Consider the following 22,564-nt stretch of genomic DNA (forward strand, 5'->3'; position numbering starts at 1 on the left):
TCAGGGCCCCATAGTCCCTTCCTTACCTTCCTTCTCAGAAGTCCTGCAGATTGGCCACCCGGCACAGGCATACAGGACTGTCCCTTGCAGACACGTGTACTGAACTTCTCCAGACGCCAGTTTGGGTGTGTACAGAGTAAAACGCCAGGCAGGTCCGCCTCCGCTATTGGTTTTATCAAAGCTCTCTGCCCACAGCCCTGGTCAGGTGGGCACGCCCTGCACTGCCCTCTTCTAAATCTGTGTTGGCCTCTGTAATTTTCAGATAACATTTCAGCAATTTCAAGTTGGTGGCTTAATGATTCTGATGCCATTCTCTTAAGAGGAATTTTTTTATGATCTACCTTTCTCAGACTCACCATCCCATTTTTCCCTCTCCACATTACTTTCGACAGGCAAACTTTGATTATTTGAATGCCCCAGGGATGTGCTGGAATTTGAGTTAAGTGAGATTTCAGGTAATTGGAAGAGTTTATAATGTGAACTGCAGTAGCTGGGGGCTATGTGAAATTCCTGACAGTTGTGGCTAACTGAAGTCTTGAAAAACCAAGCTTCATCTGGATATCCATCCCAATCCTTTCACTCTTCCTATCCCCCTTCTCATCTTCTTAGCCCCTATGCTCTCCAACAAGCGCACCCTGTGCTTCTGGGCCCATGAGATGAAGAGAAAACATGAGAAAGAGGTTTGCTCTCTTTCCATTGCCCGTAAACAGGCCAAGGGACCCCCTCTCCTTTGCCAAAGACGGCATAGATTGTTTTAAGTCACTGCCTGCCCACGGTGAAGTTGCTATGTCCCCAGTCCCCTGCCTCAGGCTCAGGCCAAGATGTTGACAGTGGGACCCTGGTTCTGCTTTGCACCAGAGACCATGTGTTCAAGCTGGAGCTTGCAAATGAGCCACAGCCAAGGGTCTCCCACTTCCAGCTGGGCTGCCGGGGGCCTGGGATATGCCGGATACAGAGGTGGCCTATGAGACAGGCGCTAAAGGGTTAAACAGTGTCTCACCCACTTCAGTTACATGCTGAGCCTAACAGTCCCATGTGGAGTGGGTGATGGACAGCTGGTTACCACCTTCTGGAATAACATAGCAGAGGGCTTTTTTTGCAGGCAGGATATTGGTAAAGCGTTGGTAAGGTGTACACGATATTTTGTTCAGACTGACTTTAAATGTGAAACTCCTGTGGCTCATCTTCCAAACACTGGGAGGCGGAGAGGAACGGTGTGGTGCTTCTGCTTTGCAGGGGAGGTACCGAGACGGCCATGGAGTGGCAGGGGCAGAACTAAAACCAGTTCCTGGCTGCCCTTGGTCAGATGGGAAGACACTCAGGAGACCCAGACGGGAAGGCACCACTCCCAGACAAAACGTGGCACTTAGGATGTGGAGTGTGGGTCTCACAGCCATTGCACACCAAGGGGACCAGAAGGAGCCCCTCACCCACTCTGTGACTCTGTTTTCTCTTCTATAATAAATAATAATAATATAAATAATCATTATTTTGGAGCCTCCTGAGAACCCACAGATGACCCAGTGCTTCAGATGAACCAATCATTAATCCCCATGGCGGTTCCAAAAGGAGAGATTACTGTCCCCTTTTAAAAATGAGGAAATTAAGCCTCTAAGAGATTTTTAAAAACAAGTAAAAATAACGACAACAAAATCCTGCAGCTGATAAGAGATCAAGGTGGGATTTGAACCCAGGCTTGTTCCATACCATTTCTACCACAGCCCCACATTCCACTCACAGGAGGCCGTAGGGTTCCATAAAATAGTGCACCTAAAATAGACTCAATAGACTCCAAAGACACCAATCTTAATACAGAAATCAAAAGAACAGTGTTTGTCCCATTCAAGACAGAAATAATCTCCACTCCTGCTTGTGGAGAGGTCTTGCTTTTCTGGCGAACACTATCCCCTGCTGGAGTGACCAGTCTCCTGAGGCCAGAGCACTGGGACAGAGTCAACTGGAGGGGACGATGTGTGGGAACAGTCCCAGCGTCCACCCTCTGACACTCCAGTCTCGGGTACAAATCCTCCAATAGGCAAGGAGGTGTCCCATCCCAGTCTGCCCCAAGTGGCAGGCATCTGCAGGCTTGAGATCTTGAAATCAGCCATGCACATCCACCGCCACTTCATACCCAAGTAAGCAGGCCTCTTACCACCACCTGCCAAGCTCTCAACCAGTCACGATCATTACAGTCCTTCTCCCTGGATGAGAACCTCAGAGAAAGTACTAAAGGGCCACTTGGGCCCCAAACTGTCACCTACAGGTGTCCCCAGCTGAAGCTCTGACTACGCCCTGCTCATATTTTCCTGAGCACTGCTAATTAGCTCCTGCAGTGCGTCTTCCTCGTGCTTACGTTTTTTTCCACCATCTCCAGGCGTCACTGATGAGTGACAAATTTTCCTCAACAAGAACCGTGAGTTCCGAAGCCAGCCCACAGCAAAAATTCAGGCAGAGATTCTTCCGGGACACGGGAGATGATGGAAACCACTGGAGTTTTCAGAGGACAAACTAAATTGTGACCACTTAAGGCGGGGATTCTATCATCCGGGGCTGTTTCTCTGGCCAATAACTGTGCAAATGGGTTGATTATGTTAGTAAATGGCTCTCAGGGGTGACCTGAGTTAATTATGGCCTTCCAGGAAGAGGGAGAAAACCTCACTGGCTACAAATCACCGTTGGACTGCAAGCCAATACGGGGCCCAGTTTTACTCGTTTTCCTTGACAGTCCATTCATCCACCCCCACCACTGTCTCCGTCCCCACCGTTCATCAGGACAGTGTTTAAATGGCAATAAAACGGGTGGTTGGGTTTACTTGTCTGCGTGTTTTTGATACCCTGACAAAAACACCCCTGGCATTAAACCCAGGTATGACTGACACAGGTAAAGTCAAAGGATGAGTACTTCTCTTTCAGTAAAAAAGTTGAATGATAATTAGGATTGTCATCAAGAGTAGCATCAAAATAACTCTACCACTCCCCAGCATCCATCCTAAAGAATTAAAGTCACCGTACTGTAGTGATATATTCATACCCATGTTTTATTAGCAGCAAATTCACAATCGCCAAACAGTGGAACCAGTCTAGATGTCCATCAATGGATGAATGGATAAAGAAAATGTGGTATACATACAAAATGGAGTTTTACTCAACCATAAAATTATGTCATTTGCAGGAAAAAAAAAATGCACTACTCAGTACAGGACCGAGCTGACCATTCGAATAGGAGAGGAAACTCAGAGGCAGAATGCTGGAAGGATACAGTAGCAGAGGACAAGCCAAGTGAGACCCTGGGTCCCAACCCCCGCCCTCACTTCTGAGTAATCTTGAGCAAGTCAATCCGTCTCTTGCTGAGCCTAGACCTTCTATCTGTAAGACGGGGGCCATGCCCATACCTATATCAATGATTACATGAGACTGTGCAAACCAGGTGTCAGCCTAGTGATCAGCATGTGGCCATCACTTACTAAGAGATCAACATCGGCCCCATCATCAGCATCTTCTTCATGGACATCACCGGCGCCATCTGCTGTCCACACCAGGTGACAGGGCACAAAGCCTGAAATAATTGAAAGGCCTGCCCAATCAGATGGGCTCAGAACCCAGATATGAGCACGGCAGCATTAGCCAACACTGATGGCGGCACTGTTCTGGGCACTTCCCTCACATTAGCTCCCTTGACCTCAAGACGAGGCCCTACCAGGTGGATCCCATGAGGGTCCGACATTCACACAAAGCACTGGACCATGGGATGGAGGCAGAAGTGTCCTGGGGGACTCCAGATTCCCTTAAAGGGAGGAACACTCTTCTTCCTGTCTCCCTTCCAGCCACACACTGGTCCACAAAGCAGAAAGCCTCCTTCTTGGGATGGTGGGGGCCAGAGAAATGGAAAGTTCGCTGGGCTCTGGCAACAGAGCCATGGTATAGGCTGTCTTGAGAGAGACAGTTCTGTCTTCCCTAGGACACTTGTCTCTCTGGACCACAGTAAGGTTACCCTAAAGAGCAAACCAACGTCATACCCACGTGCCCAAGGCCCAAATCGACCTTGAGGAAATCTGGCACGTGCATCGTAACGACAATGTGTAACTGGAGTTATAGGAGTTATAGGTGATAGGAGTCACCACTGCCGACATGGATCTCCAAGACACAAAGGTGTGAGAGCACCTTATTGGGGCATGAAAGGGGGTTTTAAATGTAAGAATATTTCCCTTCTGGCACCATCATCCAAATACATACTTTCTGAAAGTCAGTACGTCAGTGTGCCAGGTTGGTTGGTCCACTCAGTCACTAAGGCTCCAGCAGAGTGGGAAAAACAGGCTCCAGGATCAGAAAGCTTGGGGATCGCGCCCCAGCTCCTGCGTTTCTCACACGCTCCCTTCTGCCTGCTTAGCTTTCGGCTGCATCGACTACGGCCTGCACCCACGGCCACGGCCTGCACCCACAGCCACGGCCTGCACCCACGGCCACGGCCTGCACCCACGGCAACTGCAGCTGCCTCCAGGGCTGTGGGGAATAGAGGAAGGTGCACAGGTAAAGCATCCTACACAGCCAAAGTGCTCGACTCTGTATTCCCCTGCTCTTTCAAATAAACCACAAGTGGAGACTTTTGCGACTTTCCTGTCATGAGTGATAATAATGAGAGCAGGACAGGTGGAGCATCCCTCATCCAAAATGCTTGGGACCAGAAGGGTTTCAGATTGGAGGCTTTTATCAGTTTTGAAATAATTACGTATACAGGAGATATCTTGGGGATGGGACCCAAATGGGAACCAGATTCATTCGTGTTTCATGTCTGCCTTAGGCACACTGCGTGAAGATAGTTTTATACGATATTTTAAATAATTTTGTGCATGAAACAAACTTCGTGTACAAAGAACCATCAGAAGGCACCGTGTAGATTCGTGTCCGCACTCAGAGTTTTGTATTTTGGATTCCAGATTGGGGAGCTCAAACTTTCATGGCAATCAGAGTGGTGGTTGTAGTATTTGTGGTAGGAAAATCCCCACAAACTAAACCAGAAGAAGGGGAAGAGGAGAGGGCATCTCAATGGGCATGGCCAATGCCAGTATCCTGCTAAGGCTTGGCCGCTCAGCACCAGGTGGGGTGTTTCTGGGGAGATCCGTGGATTCATCTCCTTCTCATCCATGTCTTCACAATGACTCCAGCCATCAAATCGGCTACTTTCCTGGCTCACCAACGTCGTCTTAAAAGAACCTCTCTCAAACTCAGGTGTTCAAATTGTCCAATGAAGTCCTCTTTGAAAAGTGGCCTTTTCACTAGTGCCTCTCAGGAAAGTAGCAACTTGGAAGAAGACCTGCATGCCTAAGGTCTTTGGGAGACACAGGATACTTGATTTCTTTTGCCTTCCTTTGGCTGCCTACTTGCATATGTAAGTCCCTCTGGATGGATCATATCTCAATTCACAGGCTGAACTGGCCATCCTTCTTGGCACAGGCCAGAGGCGTTGATGTGCAGAAGGTTTCTTCAGTCATCAACTATGACCTCCCCACCAACAGGGGACAGAATTGTTCGAGGTGGGCGTTCTGGCCATAAGGGTGTGGCTATTAACATGGTGACAGAGAAGACAGAGGACTCTTTGAGACAAGGAGACCTTCTACAACACCTCCATTGAAGAGATGCCCCTCAGTGTTGCTGACCTCATCTGAGAGGGGCTGTCCTGCTACCTAGCTCCAGCCAGGGTTCAGTCCTGGGGGTAAGGAGGAGCTGGAAGGGGGAGGGAAGGGAGCCAAGGGATGGGCATCTTGTCATTTTTCCTTTCTTCTTCTTTTTTTTTTTTTTTTTAATAAATGTCACTTTTTGAGGTAAAAGAAAAAAAGTGGCTTTTTCAGAAGGCAGCTGAGGAATGGAATGAGATAGCTTCTAGAACTTGCTCTCCCACAGACACCTCACACCAAGTGCTGGGATGTCGGATGCCCATTCAGATACACCCAGGGATGTCACGGCAACACACTGAGGCACATCCAAAGACACTAAGTGAGCCAGCCCCTGACCCTGCAGCCTGTTCTGGAACCCTGCTGTCACACACCTGCACTCCTGACAGGGGGAGACAATGCAGTAAGTGTCCCTAAGACATTGGCTTCAGGTCCATCAAATGTGCGGTTTGTCAACATCATAGAGTCCTGTGCTGCCATTATGACTGATGAGGATGGTGACAGTAACAGTAATGATAGTGACAATGATGGGGATGAGTGACATGGAAATGGTGTGATATTTATTGCAGGGTAGAAAAAACAAATTTTAAGACAACATATTGGAACAGAAATGAGAATAATGGTTCCCTCTAGGGCAGGGGGACTATGACGAAGGGCATATGGAGCCCTCTGGGAAGCTGAGAATGGATGATCTGGATGGTGGTCACACTGGCCCAGACATATGTAAAAAAGGATTGAGCTGCCCACTTAAAATGTGTGCACTCACAGTCTGTATTTAGCCTCAATACCAATGAAAAGCTAAAATAGCATATACTATAAAGTCATTTTTAGAAAGAGTGGCCTGAGAAAATGGGGATTGTACATTTGAATGTTAACAGCATTCAGTTCTGAGTAGTGAAACTACAGACTTTTTTCCCTTTAAACATATCTGTGTTTTCTAAAATTTGGAGCGTGGGGTGAATTCATATTACTCAATGTGTAAAGTTAAAATCCACCACTACCCAAGGAGTTTATTATCTCCAGACAACACCTTCAGCCTCTCTCTTCTTCCCAAACCGTCCCTCATTCGCAGGTCAGGCCCTCAAGGGCGCCCCCCCAGCTGCCCAGGGAGACTCTCCGAGGTAGGGTGAAGCAGGTAGAAGGGAGGTGAACTGGTGCTGTGAGGCTCTCTCACTTCTTGGGAGACACTGTTCATCAGAGCCCGTCACCCAGTGCACCTGCCCCGGCCAACGACAGCACAGAGAGTATTCTGACCGTCCCTTTGGGATAAGGTCTCATCTGCAGGGATCCTTACCCCACTGTGGCTCAGCTCCCAGCCTCTCCTGAAGTCTGGATAGGAATCTAGAATCAGACCTCAAAGTCTCCCTTTTTAGCTTAAATTCTTGGATTTAGATCCGAGTCAGCTGGAAGCCAACTAAGGAAAGGCGTCTTCTAGCAGCAAACGCTGTCACCTCTTCATGGAAATGGGTGCAGAGGCCCAGCCGAGGCTCCCAGCATGTGACAGAAGTTAAACCTGGCTCTCCACCTTCCATCTTGCTGAGTGACCATAAACAGGGTGTTTTAGTCAGCTCTTTCCCTATGTGACTAAGGATCTGACCAGAACAACTGTAGAGGAGGGAGAGTTTATCTGAGGGCTCACGGTTTCAGAGGTCTTAGTCCATAAAGGCTGGCTCCATTCCTCGGGGCTGGAGGTGAGGCTGAGCATCATGGCGGATGTGCGGCAGGGGGAAGCAGCTCACGTCACGGTGATCAAGAAGCAGAGACTCCACTTGCCAGATACAAATCTATACCCCAAAGCCACACCCTAATTCCCACCTTCTCCAGCCACCCCCTACCACTTCAGTAACCACTCAGTTAATCCATATCAGGGGATTAGTTCACTGATTGGGTTAAGACTCATGGGGATGCTCACAACCCAATCATTTCTCCTCTGAACCTTCTTGCACTGTCTCACATGTGAACTTTTGGGGGACACCTCACATCCAAACCATAACACAAGGGCTCTAAATTTCTGGGCACTCTGGAAACACTCTGGATTCCCGTTTCTTTATCTATAAAATGTAGACATGACCACCTGCTCTGTGTCCAACCTTCAGAATGGTACGAAGGGAACGTAGAGGAAGGTGACAACGTCCCCCAGTGGATTGTGTCCCTGACTTTTGGCAGAGTGCCAGGAACATAGCAAATCCTCTTGAATGCCAGTTGAGGAAAGACAAGTGTAAGGAATTATTTTTATTACTATTTCTCATGATGAGAAGGTGACCACAGAAACCCAAGAAATCCCACAACTTCTTTGCAAAAGAGACAACTGTGGGTGGCAGATGAGCTTCTGAGCAAGCTTAGCTCCGGGTCAGGAGCAGAGATGAAGAAGCACACGCTCCGCCATACGACAATGCAGGTCCGATGCCCACAGAAAGCCCCGCTTCGTAACCAAGTCATTTCCCACCCGCAGCCTCTGGCTTTTTTCAGGCATCTATCTGACACCCTGAGGTTCCCGCTCGGAAGGAAGGAGAAGAAGAGAGGCAGCAAGGGCCTGTGTCGTGGTGAACTTATAAACCCCCGGGCTTATTAAACGGGGATGTGACGGGCTCCCTTTAAAAGATCACAACCTATATTTTGAGAGTCAGAAGTTCTATGGGATAAAAATGGAGATGAGGAGACTTTGGGGAAAGAAACAGATGAGAATGTTGTTTGGGAAAATTTAAAAAGGGGGGGGCAGTTTTTCAGTTCAAGAGTTCAAATGAGAACCCTTTGGATTTGGGATTCTTTGGGATTTGTTCACTCCACACAGGACACGGTGCCAGGCACAGCAGGAGGCTCCGATGAATCAGCTGCTGCTGCTCTGAAGCAGCTTCAGGCTGGACACGAGGCAGGAGCACGGGCAACCCCAACACGGGTGGCCCAGGACCCGTGGTCAGAGGCAGGGCTGGACGGATGCCCTGCGATGGTAGGACAGGAACAGAGCTGTTAGATGAGGTCAAGGCAGTCGTGACTGAGCCTGGAGAGAGCAGTAAGGGACAGTGAGAGAACAAAGGGCCACCTGAGGAGAGGCCTGGAACGTGGAAACCCAGGCTTCAGACTGAGAAGTCTATTAAGGGGTGATTCAAAACCCCAGCAAAAGAAGAAAGCAGAGCAGTTGGCAGATGAAGACCAGAGAGGGTACCAACAGGAAAGGGCAGAACAATGTGGGTGAGAGGCAGGGCACAAAGTTGGAAGGTAAATAGTAAGTTCTCGGAGATGCTGGGGAAGAGGAAGTGGCCCAGGGTTGATGAACAGGCTGTGAGCACACCTGTGAGTCTGGAAAAGAAGGAGACTGCTGGGAAGGAAGAGGTCACAGGCTGACCCCAGCAGACTCACCATCCTGGAGCCAATTAAAAAGCAAATTGGAACTGGCTAGGAAAAGGGAGTCCCACCCCTGCCACCTCCAACACTGCCCTGGTGGTGGGTCTGCAGATGGCAGCAAGCAGGCCGTCAGTCTGTGCCTCATCAATATGAATTTTCCATGGCATCAGGTTGACAGCTGGCAGGTGACACATCCCCTCCTTCTGGAGGAACATCTCTGGAGACTGGGGAAGGGTTTTCCCAAAGTCAGACAAAGACAGGAGCCCCACAGCGGGCTGGGGCCTTAAAATACACTTGACACACTCTGCCTCGCTTTATTGTCACCTTAGCTGAGATACACAGGCAGGTAGAATCATCTCCACTGTACAAAGTCCAGAGGAGATAAGGCCTTCAACATCAGGAGCTCTGCCCAAGACCACAGAGCTCCCTAGCAGGGAGCTGAGGACTTGGGTAACCATAGCAGCTGGTCCAGGAAGCTGGCCAGGATAGTAGGCATGCACCAGGGTCATTTGGACAAAGAAGAGGTGGACAGCAAAATCAAGTGGGTTGAAAGTGGATAAGAGCAAGGGGCAGAGATGCAGGTACAGATGGGTCCTGTGCTCTGCACAAGCCTTTCCCCACCCCGCCCCTCACGTGCACCCCTGGAAGACCAGTTCCCAGCCTAGAGCACCTACCCACCTGCTTCCACTGAACACATACAATCACTCCACCAGCCTCCTCCAGAGTGAAGGCCACACCCAGGACCCCAGATCCTTCTCTACTGCTACAGGACATTCACAGTCTGCCTGACAAACCGCACCTGACACTCCACCGTGTGTCCCCATCAGAGGACAGATGATCTGAGAGTCCCCCAGTAAGTCCTGTGTTTTGCCCCCTGCCTATTTCTATTTTTTGCCTCTAAATCTCCACTTGCTGAAATCAAGCCCAAACTTCCTGGACCCAGTGTCACATCCATTCAGAACCTTCCTCAATCCTCCAATCTAAGTCCACCTCCCCTCACTTTGCAGAGCCCTGTTACAATACCTGTCCTGGGGCTGTGGTCTGATGCTGTTCTCTACCATCCGTGACTGCAGACGTCTCCAGGCCGACTGTGCTGCACAAGGCTCCACACCCAGGGTGCTCAATTCGTCTGGCCCACTGAAGGCCGACCCTCTCCTGAGACCCACTCTGCCCCACCCGTGTTACCTAGGTTGCCCTTCACTGCCCTTCACAGAAACCAGCCATCTGGACCAACAATGGCAGATCCACCCGACCTCACTGCCCCCTATCTTTGTGCCTGGCCCTAATCAAGCTACAGAGGGACAGGCACATCCAGGAGTCACCCTCCTCAAATGAGGATGCCGAATCGAGGTAGAGACTGCAAATGGGCTGGAGGAGGTTGCTGTGGGATGCTGAATCCGTGCCCTGCCTCAGGTCCTGCTCCTCTTGAGCTGCAGCATGAAGCTCTCCGTCATTCCAGAAATCCTGTCTCCTGTCCCTCCACAGGCAGTCCCAGTCCCTTCCCCTCAGAGCTAACGTGCGCAGAAAAGACGCCTTCCCTCCTCGGGCTGCAGGTGAGGGCTAACCAGGTAGAGCTTTAAGGAAAGCTACAAGATAAAGAGCTGGCCTCGAGCTTGGCGGTCACGGACAGATGGCAGGAAGGCTGGAGAGGGCTGTGGTCAGGGAAGAAGGGGGAGACTCGCCTCGGGGGAGGGTATCGGGGTGTGAGAAGAAGTTGGAGGCCAGAATGCATGAAGGACCAGGGTGGCCGAAGCAGCTAATGCAGGAGGGCACGAAGAGACAGAAGGCAGACACGGGTCAGCAGGGTCCTGGGAAGCCACTGAGGTTTCTGAGTAAAGAACCTGTGAAAAGGTTGTGTTTCTGTGTTTTCAAGGTGGCTTACCTGACAAGTTGTACAGAGCACAGGCTGGCTTACAGAAGGTCTCATTCCCTGGGCAAAACCAGGATGTCTGTTGCAATAAAACAGCTCAAGATGATGGAAGTAGATCAGATGAAAACGGAAAGACCTCAAAATAAAAATCGACCAAAGGTTTGTGTTCCACGGGAAGCAGGGGCCGCCTCCCCTGGGGCCACTTTACCAAAGGCTCCATGGAGAGTCACATACTCTCCACGAAGCAAATCTCTCTTGTCATGAAGCACTCAACGTCCCAGTCTGGTTTTATTGGTGGAAAACCAGGCGCTGAGTAAGACACGTCATTCACTCTGGTCATTTTCATTCAGAGACGAACCACAGTCCTCTTCTTTCTCAGCTTCAGCCCATGTATTTGATTCAATGTGAAACTCACTAAATTAATTTTTTTTTTCACATAAGAAGAGTAGAAATTGTCAAATTTAGAAGCACATATGCGAATTTCCCTGCCCAGGAGAGAACATGAATCCCATTAGTTAAAAATAGCGGTTGTGCTCACTCCCCCCCCACTTGCCTGTTAATTTTCATAAACTTACTCTGAAATTAGCCTGCCACTAGGAAGATAGCTGCTCATCAAAAGTGCTCCCAGCAAGCACCAAGCTCGCCTTGCAAGAGTTCAAGCGATCCCAGAAAACTCAGAACAAGGCAACGTTCTAACAGCGTGAGTCCTGTCTCGCCAGACTCACTGATCCCCAAACTCCTGCCATCTCGAGGACCGCCACTCTCCAGCGACCCATCCCGGGCCATCTTGGACTCACTCTACTCCGTCCTCTCAGTCCAGCTGCCGAGGAATCCTGAAGGGGTCTTCCTTTAAGATGTCTCCCCCATTCTCCTCTTTTTCTCTATGCCCCCTGGTACAGAGCCCCCTTATCTCCTCACTCCGATTCCCACAAATTCACATAACCTACATTTCCTGAGTACCTACCACAGACAAGGTAGTGCTGAGGTTACAGATTAATAGCGCATGGTCTCTATTCCCAGGGAGTTCGAGATCTTTTGGGTCCAGTGTGGTGGAAACAGGCAAGTTAAGGGTGACATGCACAATCACAGCACACGCGGCGCAGTGAGGCTAATTGAGAATTTTGATGGTGGCAGAAAAGCGCCAAGACTGGTATAGCTCCTCCTAGCCTGCCTTTCCCTAATTCTTGACAATCACCAAACTTGTTTTTATATCCCACTGCCTGGCTCAGTGTCCTGCAGAAAGAGAAGCTCTAAGACAACTGAGCCCAGCGGAAACTGGTCCATCCCAAGGGCTTTCCTCAACCTGCTGCTAGCCTAGGAAGCGCTCAGCTCCTCTCTGCTCCTCGGGACACCCTGCTGTCTGGCTTTTTTTTTTTTTTTTAAAGAGAAAGAGAGAGAGAGAGAGAGAGAGAATTTTAATATTTATTCTTTAGTTTTCGGCGGACACAACATCTTTGTTTGTATGTGGTGCTGAGGATCAAACCCGGGGCTGCACGCATGCCAGGCGAGCGCGCTACTGTTTGAGCCACATCCCCAGCCCTGCTGTCTGGCTTTTGAACTCACTCACCACCTGGCCCACCCTGGCTATCCCACCTCGATTTCTACTACATGAACACCGTCGTTCCTGCCCTCATCTAGAATGTTCTCTCAAAGACCAACCACCAGCTCAGGGCTCATGCCCACTTCTGGTCATGATCTCCATTACCCTCTTTAGCCAAACGGAAGAGACTCATTTTGAGAAACTGATGTGACTGCATTTTTTAAAATAGATAAATAACAGCAGCTTCTACTCAAAGCCTGTCCTAAGGAAGGGTGTGTGACCCTTGTCCTTGGAAAAATCCACAGAGTCTTTCTAGGCACATACCCACCCTGCTGAGTTGTTTATCTGCAAATAACAGGAGAGATCTGCGGGGGCGCCAGGTGTCCCTGACTCAGTCAGGCTAGGTGAAGACCCATAGCAACCCCCTAGCAGCTACCAATCAGCATGAGACAGGGAAATACCTGGGATACCAGATGACTTCCAGTAGTTTATGGTGGTTGATAACATGTTGGGAAACCATGTAGTTCAGCACTATACCCCTCATGGCCTACACCAATCAGTTCAAAGGAATCCCCCTCTTGTACTAACCAATCACCCCTATCCAACTTGTTCCCACCAGTGACTGTGCTAATCAATGTTAAGAGTTGTTGTTTGATTTTCCCGCAGTATGGAATGATTTGCTGTGTGATGCTGTGACGCATAGAGTATCCCCCAAAACCTATAAAATCTCACTGAACAAAGGACGGGGACTCACTCCCTGGTACTGCTGTGTCGGAAATGGTTGTAAGTCCAGGCTCGAGCTTGCAATAAAGACTCTTGTGTGATTGCATCGGATTTGGTTCCTGGAGGTCTATTGGGGGGTCCCACAATTCTGGCATTACAATTTCAAGATCCACTTCTAAGAAGTTTTCCACAACGCTTAGTCACCAAATGCATGCGCGCACACACCCATATCTGAGATCTATTGTTATTATTGAGGTACGGGGTATTTTCAATCAATAATAATCGCAGCTAATGGAAATGAATATGTTAAAGGACTGTAGCCCATCTTCCCACCTCACCTCCATCTCCTGTCCCCCCTGCCCTATTTCTCCCAGTGCAGGCCTTGCTCTTTTTTAAGAACCAGACATTCTGCCTTCCTGTTCCACAGAAGGGGTAGTTCTGCAGAGCACAACTAACAGAGTGACCGCCCCGTTAGTTTTGAAAGTCATTAAGGTGTCAGGGCATAAAAGAGTCTCCTCTGTGGCCCCTCCATCATGACCCCCCAAAATACTGGAAAAGATATCCCAAGTTCAGGAAAGGGAAGAGTCAGAGGGCAAAGAGGAGCTGGTTACTAGTCTCTAAGAAGGAAGCCAAGCCTGGCCCCACAGGTCTGGGGTGAGAGCGACTGCAAGGAGCATGGCTAAGCTGTTGGAAAGCTGTCGAGCAGGGGAATTGGAGAGGGAAGGATAACGTTCTGTGTGGCACTGGCTTTCTATCTTGGATAGCCATCTGCCCTATGTCTAAAGCAATCAGGCTTCTTGCCAGGTGCGGAGGGCATGCTTGTAACCCCAGCAACTTGGGAGGCTGAGGAAGGAGAATCCCAAGTTTGAGGCCAGCCTCAGCGATTCAGGGAGACCCTCCACAATTGAGCAAGAACCTGTCTCAGAATGAAAAATAAAAAGGACTAGGGATGTAGCTCAGTGGTGAGGCACCCCTGGGTTCCATTCCCAGTACCAAAGGAAAAAAAAATATTAGGCTTATTGAGGTACAATTAACACACAGAAACACTGAGTCCTTTTAGGTGTATAGTTCTTTGACTTTTAACCAACGTATACAGCCATGTAACGATCACCAAAATCAAGACATGGCGTGTGTCCCTCACTGTCGGAGGCTCTCTCATGTCCCTCTACAGCCAAGGTCTCACCCCTCCGCCACCCAGGCTACGGTTTCTGCCTTTTCATTTTGACTTCTCAAGAATTACTGAATATGCATATGTTCAAATCATGAAATTATGTGTTAAATCTGTGAAGTTCTTATATATTAACTATACCTTAATAAAGGAAGTTTTAAGAAGACGTATGACAGACACCAATCAATACAAAACAGCCACTCTTCACAAACATTAAAACAATCAATTATGCATGAATCCTCTACCCTGTATCCCTCAAAATGAAGTTACTGGGTGGTATGGAGGTTGTTTGGAGGACAGAAGGGAATAAACTCTCCTGGCTTGAGAAAAAAGTTCATATAAATGGAGTCATACAGGAGGTGTGATTGACTCTGGCCTCTTCCACCCACCCATGTCTTTAAGGCTCATCCCTTTCTTGCACGGCTGTGCAGGCTGCTCCATCCTGACCCTGTGCAGAGCTCCTACACCCATTACCAGTTTGTCCACACACAAACCTGAGTGAGGGCAGCTGGGGCTGTTCCCAATTTTCAGGGCTCATGAGTCCAACAGCCATAAACATTCACACACAGGTTTTGTGTGGCCACGTGTCTTCATTCCTCTCCAATCCTGCCTACGAGTAGGACTGCTGGGTTGTTTCGGTGAGTGTACATTTGACTTCATAAGAAACTGTCAAACTGAAGTGGACACAGCAGTGCAACCCTGGAATCCAGCGGCTCAGGAGGCCGAGGCAGGAGGATTGCCAGTTCAAAGCCAGCCTCAGCAACTTAGCAAGACACTAAGCAAATGAGCAAGATCCTATCCCTAAATAAAATATTTAAAAAGGGCTCAGTGGTTAAGTGCCCCTGGGTTCAATTTCCAGTACCAGACAGAGAGAGAATGTAAATCTGTTTTGGAAAGTGACTACTATCCTCTGTTCCCTCCAGCAGTGTAGGAGACTCTCCCTCCCTCCTTGCTTGTTTTCCACCCAAGAGGTGTGTTCTGGTTTCAATTTACACTTCCCTGATGTCTGCGGAAGTCCAGCATCTGCTCCTGGGCTTATTTACTCTCTGCACCTCTTCTTCAGTGCAGTGTCTACTTACCTTTTGCCCATTTTAAATATTAAGTTGTCTATTTTCTTATTACTGAATTGTGAGAGCTCTTTATATATTCTGGATACTTCCTCCCAATATGTGACTTGTCTTTTTTTGACAGAGACTTTCAAAGACAAGTAACTTTTAATTTCAATAAAGTCCGATTCAGGCTTTTCTTTCTTTGATGCAGTGTGTTTTCTGTGTCCTGTATGCTCTTGTGACTTTTTAGTAGACCTCTCCCAGACAGAAGCTGGGTGCGTCCAGCTAAAGGTTACATTTTCTCACCTCTGCCACAGCTGGCCATGTGACTGTGCTCAGACCAATGGGATGTGAGCAGAGGTGACAGGCACAGCCCTCCAGTCATCCCTATTAAAGAAAAGCCCTGGCCTTGGACTCCCCTTGCCACCCCTCTAGCCCTGTGCTGAGACCCAAAGGTGGTGGGCACCCAAGTTCAGCCACTCAGATGAGGAACCACACCCTGAGGCGTGAGGGGCAATGACATGAAAGAACCAGAGCTCTGAGATGAGACACAGAACAGAGCTGCCCTCCTCCCAGAGCACCACGCTACCACGTGGAAGAGACAGCAACGTGGACGTATTTAAGCCACTCTGCTTTGGGTAGGCACCTCAGACTCTGCTCTAACGTATCCATCCCTCATCCTTAGGAGGTGAAAAACAATCCCCATCCCCTGGACCCCATCCGTCATGGGACGCACCCAAGCAGAAAACTGCACTGTCTCCCAGCCTTCCCCACAGCTCGGGAGGACAGCAGAATATCAGCCCTGGAGGAAGTCAAGGGCAGCAGAACAAAATGGAAAAAGAGCCAAGTTCCCCTCAGGGCCACGAGGGGCAGCACATCAATTTGTTCTTCATTCACCCGAAGTGACATGGACTTGGGATTGACTGCCAAAGGGCAAGAGGGGGGCAAGGGAGGACACAATGGTGACCCAGAGTGACCAAGACAAAACACGGGACTGAAGCAAGGAAAATAAGGCTGAATGGAAATAGCCCAGGCTGGATGCGCGTTCCCAGCCCCGAGTCCCGCTCAGGACCCCCACACACCCGCCCTGGAGCTGAAACACGGCAGAGGTGGGTCTCCAGTCCAGAACATTCCCACCACGCTTGCGATGAGAACTTGCAATCCAGATGAAGGTTTAATGTCAAAATAAAGAGGTTTTCATTCCATGTTCACCAGAGTGCGTGTTGAAATGCTTACACTCCCAGGACCAAAGTCACCTGCCAGGCGCGGGCTAAGCGAGGACAAGCATGACTTCATCTGACTTCACAATCCTGGCACCAGGAGGTGGGTTCTTCTCTTATTCCAATTAAAAATGAGGAAAATGAGCCCAGAGCAGCTGCATGGGGCAGTGATTTTCCCCAACATCCGCTTCTTCTGGGAAAATCACCCCTCGGTTTTATTTGGGCGGCTACCCCACCCCCGCTGGCAGCCCATGGAGCCTGGGCAGGCTCATGCCCATCTCCAGGCCCACGATGACCAGATCACTACGCTCCTGAGCGATTTCTTGCATGAGAGGCGAGTCCTCTAAGGGGTTATGAAAGGAGTATCCTGAAGTTTTATGGGATCTGCTAGACAGAGTCTCATCTTCCCTCTGGACTTGAACTTGAGATGATGGGAGGCTGAGACTAAAGCCAGGAAGCAAGGAGACCCCAAAATGGAGGAAAACCGTCCATTTGAATGCTGGGTCCCGTCGTGCTCCATCATGGAATTATGTGCTAGCTGTTTTAGCCGCCATAACAAATTACCACAAACTGGGTGACTTGAAACAATATAAATTAATTCTCTCATACGCCTAGATGTTAGAAGTCCAAAATCAATGTGTCAGCAGAGTCACACTCCCCAACGTAGCTCTAGGTGGGGATCCATCCGGTCTCTTTCTAGCTTCTAGAGGTTTCTGGCGATCTTTGGCTTTCCTTGACTGGCAGCCGTGAACTCCAACCTCTGCCGCTGTGGCCACACGGCCATCCTCCCTCCCTGTGTATCTTCTCATGGTCTTCCTTCTGCATCTCAGTGTCCAAATTCCCCTCTTCTTATAAGGACACTGGTCAGTGCATTAGCACTCACCCAGTAGGACCTCATCCTAACTCCAGTACAGCTGTTAAGAATCTATCTCTAATAGGGTCATCTTCATAGGAGTGGAGGGGGCTTGAACGTAGTTGAGGGAGGGGGGCACAATCCACAGCATCGGCCAATAAATTCTTTCTGAACTTACCCACTTTGGCTTGGAGTTTTGATCATTTGAACTAAGGAAGAGGCAGAGTTGAGAGGCATCCCCCGGTGTCTTAATATCTTCAGAATATAAGCCAATAATTGAGAACTAACTCTGGGGTTTTGGTTGTTTTTTGCTGTTGTTGTTTTTAACTAGAGATTGAACTCAGGGGCGCTTAACCACTGAGCCACATCCCCAGCCCTTTTTTGTTTTATTTAGAGACAAGGGTCTTGCTAAGTTGCTTAGGGCCTCGCTATGTTGCTGAGGCTGGCTTTGAACTTGTGATCCTCCTGCCTCAGCCTCCTGTTGGTTGGATTAAGCTGTGAGCCATGGTACACAGCTTGGGTCTTATTCTTAACTGACCACAGTACTGAACTCTACGCCTGCTCCACCCTTCTCTACCAAAGGCAGGGCTTTACTTAGGGCCACCCCAGGGTAAGCTGTCTTTACAAAGACCCTATGACAATTGCACATAGCATGCTCAGGAAAAGGAGATCGATTGCTCTCTAATTAACTAACCAAAATTCAAAGAGTGAAATGAATTTAGGCATTATCCGTCACAGGGTGGGAGGCTTATAGGTGACTAGGATTTTTATCTTGTAAATATGAAGTTATTGATTGCATAGCTGCATTTGAGATCTCTCCAATTTGGAAAGCTCACCTCAGGTGGTGAGAAGAGCATCTGCCCCTTCCTAGACATTTAATTTCCAGAAGAGAACACCAGCCGAGCCTCGACAACATGCATGGCCGAGTTTACTTCGGGGCCTGAGAGAAGGCTGTAATTTCAGCTTGTTATACGAAAAAATGTGAAAATAAAGCTGATCTCTGTAGGATCGTTTTAAATGAAAACTGCTTCCTAGAGGCGAGCCGTGGAAGCAAACTGATTGAAAGAGAGTACGGGGCAGGAAGGGTGAGGGAGTGAGGATCCAGGTGGAGGTAGAAACAGGGGCTTCTGCAAAAATAGATTTGAGCTGGCCCAAAAGTCCATTTGGCTCAGGACATAGGTGCCTCCATGTCTTCTCCAATTCTTCCTCTGGGTCCCCAGATCATTTTGTAACACCACCAGCCACTGGCCACACTCTTCCTTGACTCCTACTTATCTGAGTACCAGACCCAGGCCACACCCACAGACCTGGCCCCAGTGATAGGCAGGGCGTTCTCCTGAGCAGTTGAGCTTGTAGACAGACAGACTAGAGTTATCCCAGGCACTTTCTAACAGTATGACTTCATTTCCTGTGACTGCTATCAACAATCACTGCAGACTGGGGGCTTAAAGCAACACAAGTTTATTCTCCCATAGTTCTGGAGTCCAGAAGTCCAAAATCAGTGTCAGCAGGGCTGGCCTCTCTGGAGGCTCTCAGGGAGTCTGCTCATGCCTCTTCTGGCCTCTGGTGAATGTGCGGTGGATTCCTGAGCCTGTCAATGCTGCATTCCAGTCTGTCTCTGCCCACACAGGTTCTCCTCTGAGTCTCTCTTCCCATAGGCTTCTCCCTGTGTCTCAGTGTCTCACACCTCCCTCTTTACTCAGCCTGTAATATTTAGGGCCCACCCTAAATCCAAGATGATCTCATTGTAAGATTGTTAACAAGATTGTATTTGCAAAGACCCTGTTTCCAAATAAAGTCACCTGCACAGACAGTGGGAGTTAGGACTTGCACATGTCTATGGAACCTTGCATTTTTCCCAGGCACTAAACACGATGCTGTGGTGGGTGATCTGTAGGTGGTATTCAAAGAAAACCGATCCAGATGCTGAGGATTCAAAGATGAATAAGACTTGGTCCCCTACCTTAGGGAACCTGCCACCTTATGGGAGATATAGACAGATGTACCAATGACTAAAATACAAAGCAGGGCCCAGCGATCCCAAGCAGGTTCTGGGTTCCAATCCTGCCTCCTCCACTTACCAGCTGTGAGACTTTAAGCAAGTCCCAACCTGCCTGAGCTAAGGTTCTCTTAACCTGGGTAAGAGATAACTCACACCTGCCTCATTGTGAGACGGAAGCTCAGACCACTAGGGAATGCTGAGCTCCTTCCTCTACAGTGCTTAACATGAAGGATGCCTTCAAGAAATAGCCATCGGTTACGACTAAGGCGGGAAGCGGGTTGGATTCATTTTCGCCTATCCCATGGCACCTGGTTGGGTGCTCACCATATTCGAGGTCTTTAATGACTGTCTGTGGAAGGCAAGATGGTGTTCCTCTAGAGAAACTCAGCTGGGAGACCGAGAGACCCATTTAGGATCCACTGGCTTATTCGACAAGCATTTATTGATCACCTTCTGTGTATGGAGTTGGGTGTGAAGGCACTAGAAATAAGAAGCCAACTAAAACACAGGGCCCAGTGAGGGCACTGCGCACATGGGACAACACGGTCAGTGCAATTTAGCACTTGACTGCATCCCATGCTTTAGTATGTTATTATTGTTTGTGGTGTGACATTCCTCCCTCACTACATCACTGAGCCTCAGGAGTTCTTCAAGGGCAGGAGGGTTATCTGTCTTGCTGTCCACTGACTTCTAAGTATCTTGCAATGTACCCGACTCCTAATAAGCATTTATTTGATAAGCATTTGTTGGAGTAGTGAATATTCTGCTGCATACTGGTGCCTAACAGCTAGACTTCTATGGAGAAGCACGTAGAGCCTCCCTAACTAGGTTGTAAGTGGGCCCAGAGATAAGCTCCCCAGAGGATCTGTCCCTTGTCAGTTGAAGGAGCTAGAGATGGGTTGCAATACTGCATAATACCATGGATTAGGAGAGCTCTGGCTTTTAGACTGATACTAAACAAACTAAACCAGGGCAGAAGCTATGATATCTCATTCCTCTTCAGGAAAGAATTGCTCTGCACTCACTGGACATTAGGTGGCTAGGTACACCGGGAACTGCCAGCACAAAAGGTGAAACCTGGCAGCCCAGGAGAGGGAGACATCAGCACCCCTCTTAACTGTAGAAGCCAGTAAGTTCTCAGGGTAGACTGAAGAGGAAACAGCAGGACCTGAAAGCAGGTCCCAGAGGTATGTTTATGACAAAATCGTTTAGGAGGCCTGATATTCTGTTTGCACAAACCAATCACTTCTGCACAGGTCTCACTTTTTTGGTAAATGGCTCCACCAGCTTGCACACAGTAGGCCACAGAAACATGTATTGGTTGAATCGAAAACGTGATGAATGAACAGCAGCTAGGACCTGGAACTCCCTTACCCAAACCATGGCTGTAAGGAATCCCACCTGGCCCAGTTGTTACCCCAGGACCCAGATCTCCCCCTGGGACCACCCTTGCACCAGGCGTCCAATCGCTTGCCTCCAAAACAGTGGTGACCAGGCAGGCAGGTGGGGCTTGGCTCCTTCTCCCGCATCCCAGGGCTGCTCTCTCCAATCCACGGCCAAACCCTGCCTGGGGGGAGGCCCCTCCCCAAAGGCTGGCACCCGATGGCGCGGAAGGCAGTGGCGTCCGCGTAGACCCCAAAGTACTGGAGGAACTGCGCACCTGGCAGGTCACGCGGGGCCGCGAGCCGGGGCCACCGTGTGCGCTCGCCCCGCGCGTCCTGGCCCGGCTCGGCCTCGCGGGGCGCGGGCCTGGGCCGGAGGCTGCTCGGGCGGCCCACCCCGCCCGGCCGGCGCCGCGGCCTCACCTCGCTCACCAGCCCCTGCCAGTCGCTCTCGGTGCGGTCGCCGCTCATGGCCTCCTCCATGCGCGGGCCGGCTTCATGGACGCCTTCCTCCTCCTCCTCCTCCTCCTCCTCCTCCCGACGCGCAGCCGCCGCCGCTGCCGCCCGGGCCCCGCGCGGCCCCGAGAGGCCCCGGCGCCTCCGAGCCGCCGCGCCGCCGCCTCCTGCGGCCGCCCGCGCTGTTGCCTCCACGTCAGCCTCCGCGGGAGGAAGGGGAGGAGGCGCCGCGCCCGGCCGGCCGCCGCCGCAGCCCGACCCCGGCCCGCGCCCGGAGGGGGCTCGGCCGGCAGGTCTGCGTCCCCCCTGAGGAGCCAGTCCCCAGATCCCGCCATCCCTGACCACCGTCACGCCAGAATGTCAGCTCCACCCGGCTGGGGCTTTCCGGGGAAGGTTTGGGGCCATCCTGACACACAGTAGGTGCTCCACAAGCGTCTGTTAAACGCATGAATGAATGAGCCACGTGGCATCATATACTAACACACAGTTTTAAAGCTACTAACATTTGCTTTTTGCTTTTTGCTTTTTTTTTTTTTTTTTGCAGTACCTGGATAGAAACCAAAACCTCCCCCATGCTAGGCAAGTACTTCACCACGGAGCTACATCCCCGGTTTTGATGATAGTTTCTTTTCTTTTTCCTTTTCTTTCTTTTTTTTTTTTTTTTAAGAAAACTATCAGCTGTCATAAATAGAAAGCAAATTAAAAGTTGGAAATAAAACATTAAGTTCTAAATAGGGCCAAAAGGTTTGAGTGTGGTTCTTGGCATGAGTCAAGAGAGGTGTTAAAGGCACTGGCGTCAAACTGAGATTTTTCTCCTAAGAGAGAAGATGGAAAGAATTTCAGAGGAAAGGCAAACCTCACAATGAGTGGATGTTAATCCCAGTCCCATGCCCTGCCACCTGAGCCCCTCACAGATCACCCTCCCTGAAACACCACTGGTGTAGACCAGCAGGTAAGCTGAGAAGCTGTGAGCCCATTTCACAGTGTGGAAGCATCACAGCCAACATTTACTTCTAATTTTTCTGTCTGCTGTGGATCCTGTGAACACTGTGAAATGGACATTATCCCCATTTATCAGAAAACAAAGGCCTGAGAAGTGGGGAAGCAGAGGCTCAGCTAGGACTTCCCTTCCTCTGGGAAACCTGAAAACAAAGTATCACAATTGGAATTGAAAATACTGAACTCTGTTCTTGGCCTTGTTTGGTTGGCATAAAAGAGTATTTGCAAAATGGCACCAATAATTCCCCTGCCTTGTCCCTGCCATTGTCTTTTTAACTTTGGCTCTGGACT

The 22,564-nt window shown here is 49.6% G+C and overlaps 1 protein-coding gene and 1 non-coding gene across 3 annotated transcripts in view; one reads left to right on the top strand and one right to left on the bottom strand.

Annotated features, from left to right (window-relative positions):
- The window catches only part of Ccdc149 (coiled-coil domain containing 149), a 93,439-nt gene extending 72,098 nt beyond the window's left edge, over nucleotides 1-21,341 (bottom strand). For both annotated transcript variants that reach the window (XM_027945455.2, XM_071614194.1), the window contains exon 1: nucleotides 21,242-21,341. In XM_027945455.2, the coding sequence (XP_027801256.2) occupies nucleotides 21,242-21,301 (60 nt within the window). In that variant the 5' untranslated portion in view covers nucleotides 21,302-21,341. The remainder of the gene's footprint in view (nucleotides 1-21,241) is intronic.
- Nucleotides 5,238-5,382, top strand: LOC114101142 (small nucleolar RNA SNORA67). The gene has a single exon (XR_003584239.1). It is a non-coding gene; the product is annotated as a small nucleolar RNA SNORA67 (small nucleolar RNA).
- Nucleotides 21,342-22,564: the final 1,223 nt, after the last annotated feature.

Source organism: Marmota flaviventris, chromosome 7 (assembly GCF_047511675.1).
Source record: "Marmota flaviventris isolate mMarFla1 chromosome 7, mMarFla1.hap1, whole genome shotgun sequence".
NCBI classification, from domain to species: Eukaryota; Metazoa; Chordata; class Mammalia; order Rodentia; family Sciuridae; genus Marmota; species Marmota flaviventris.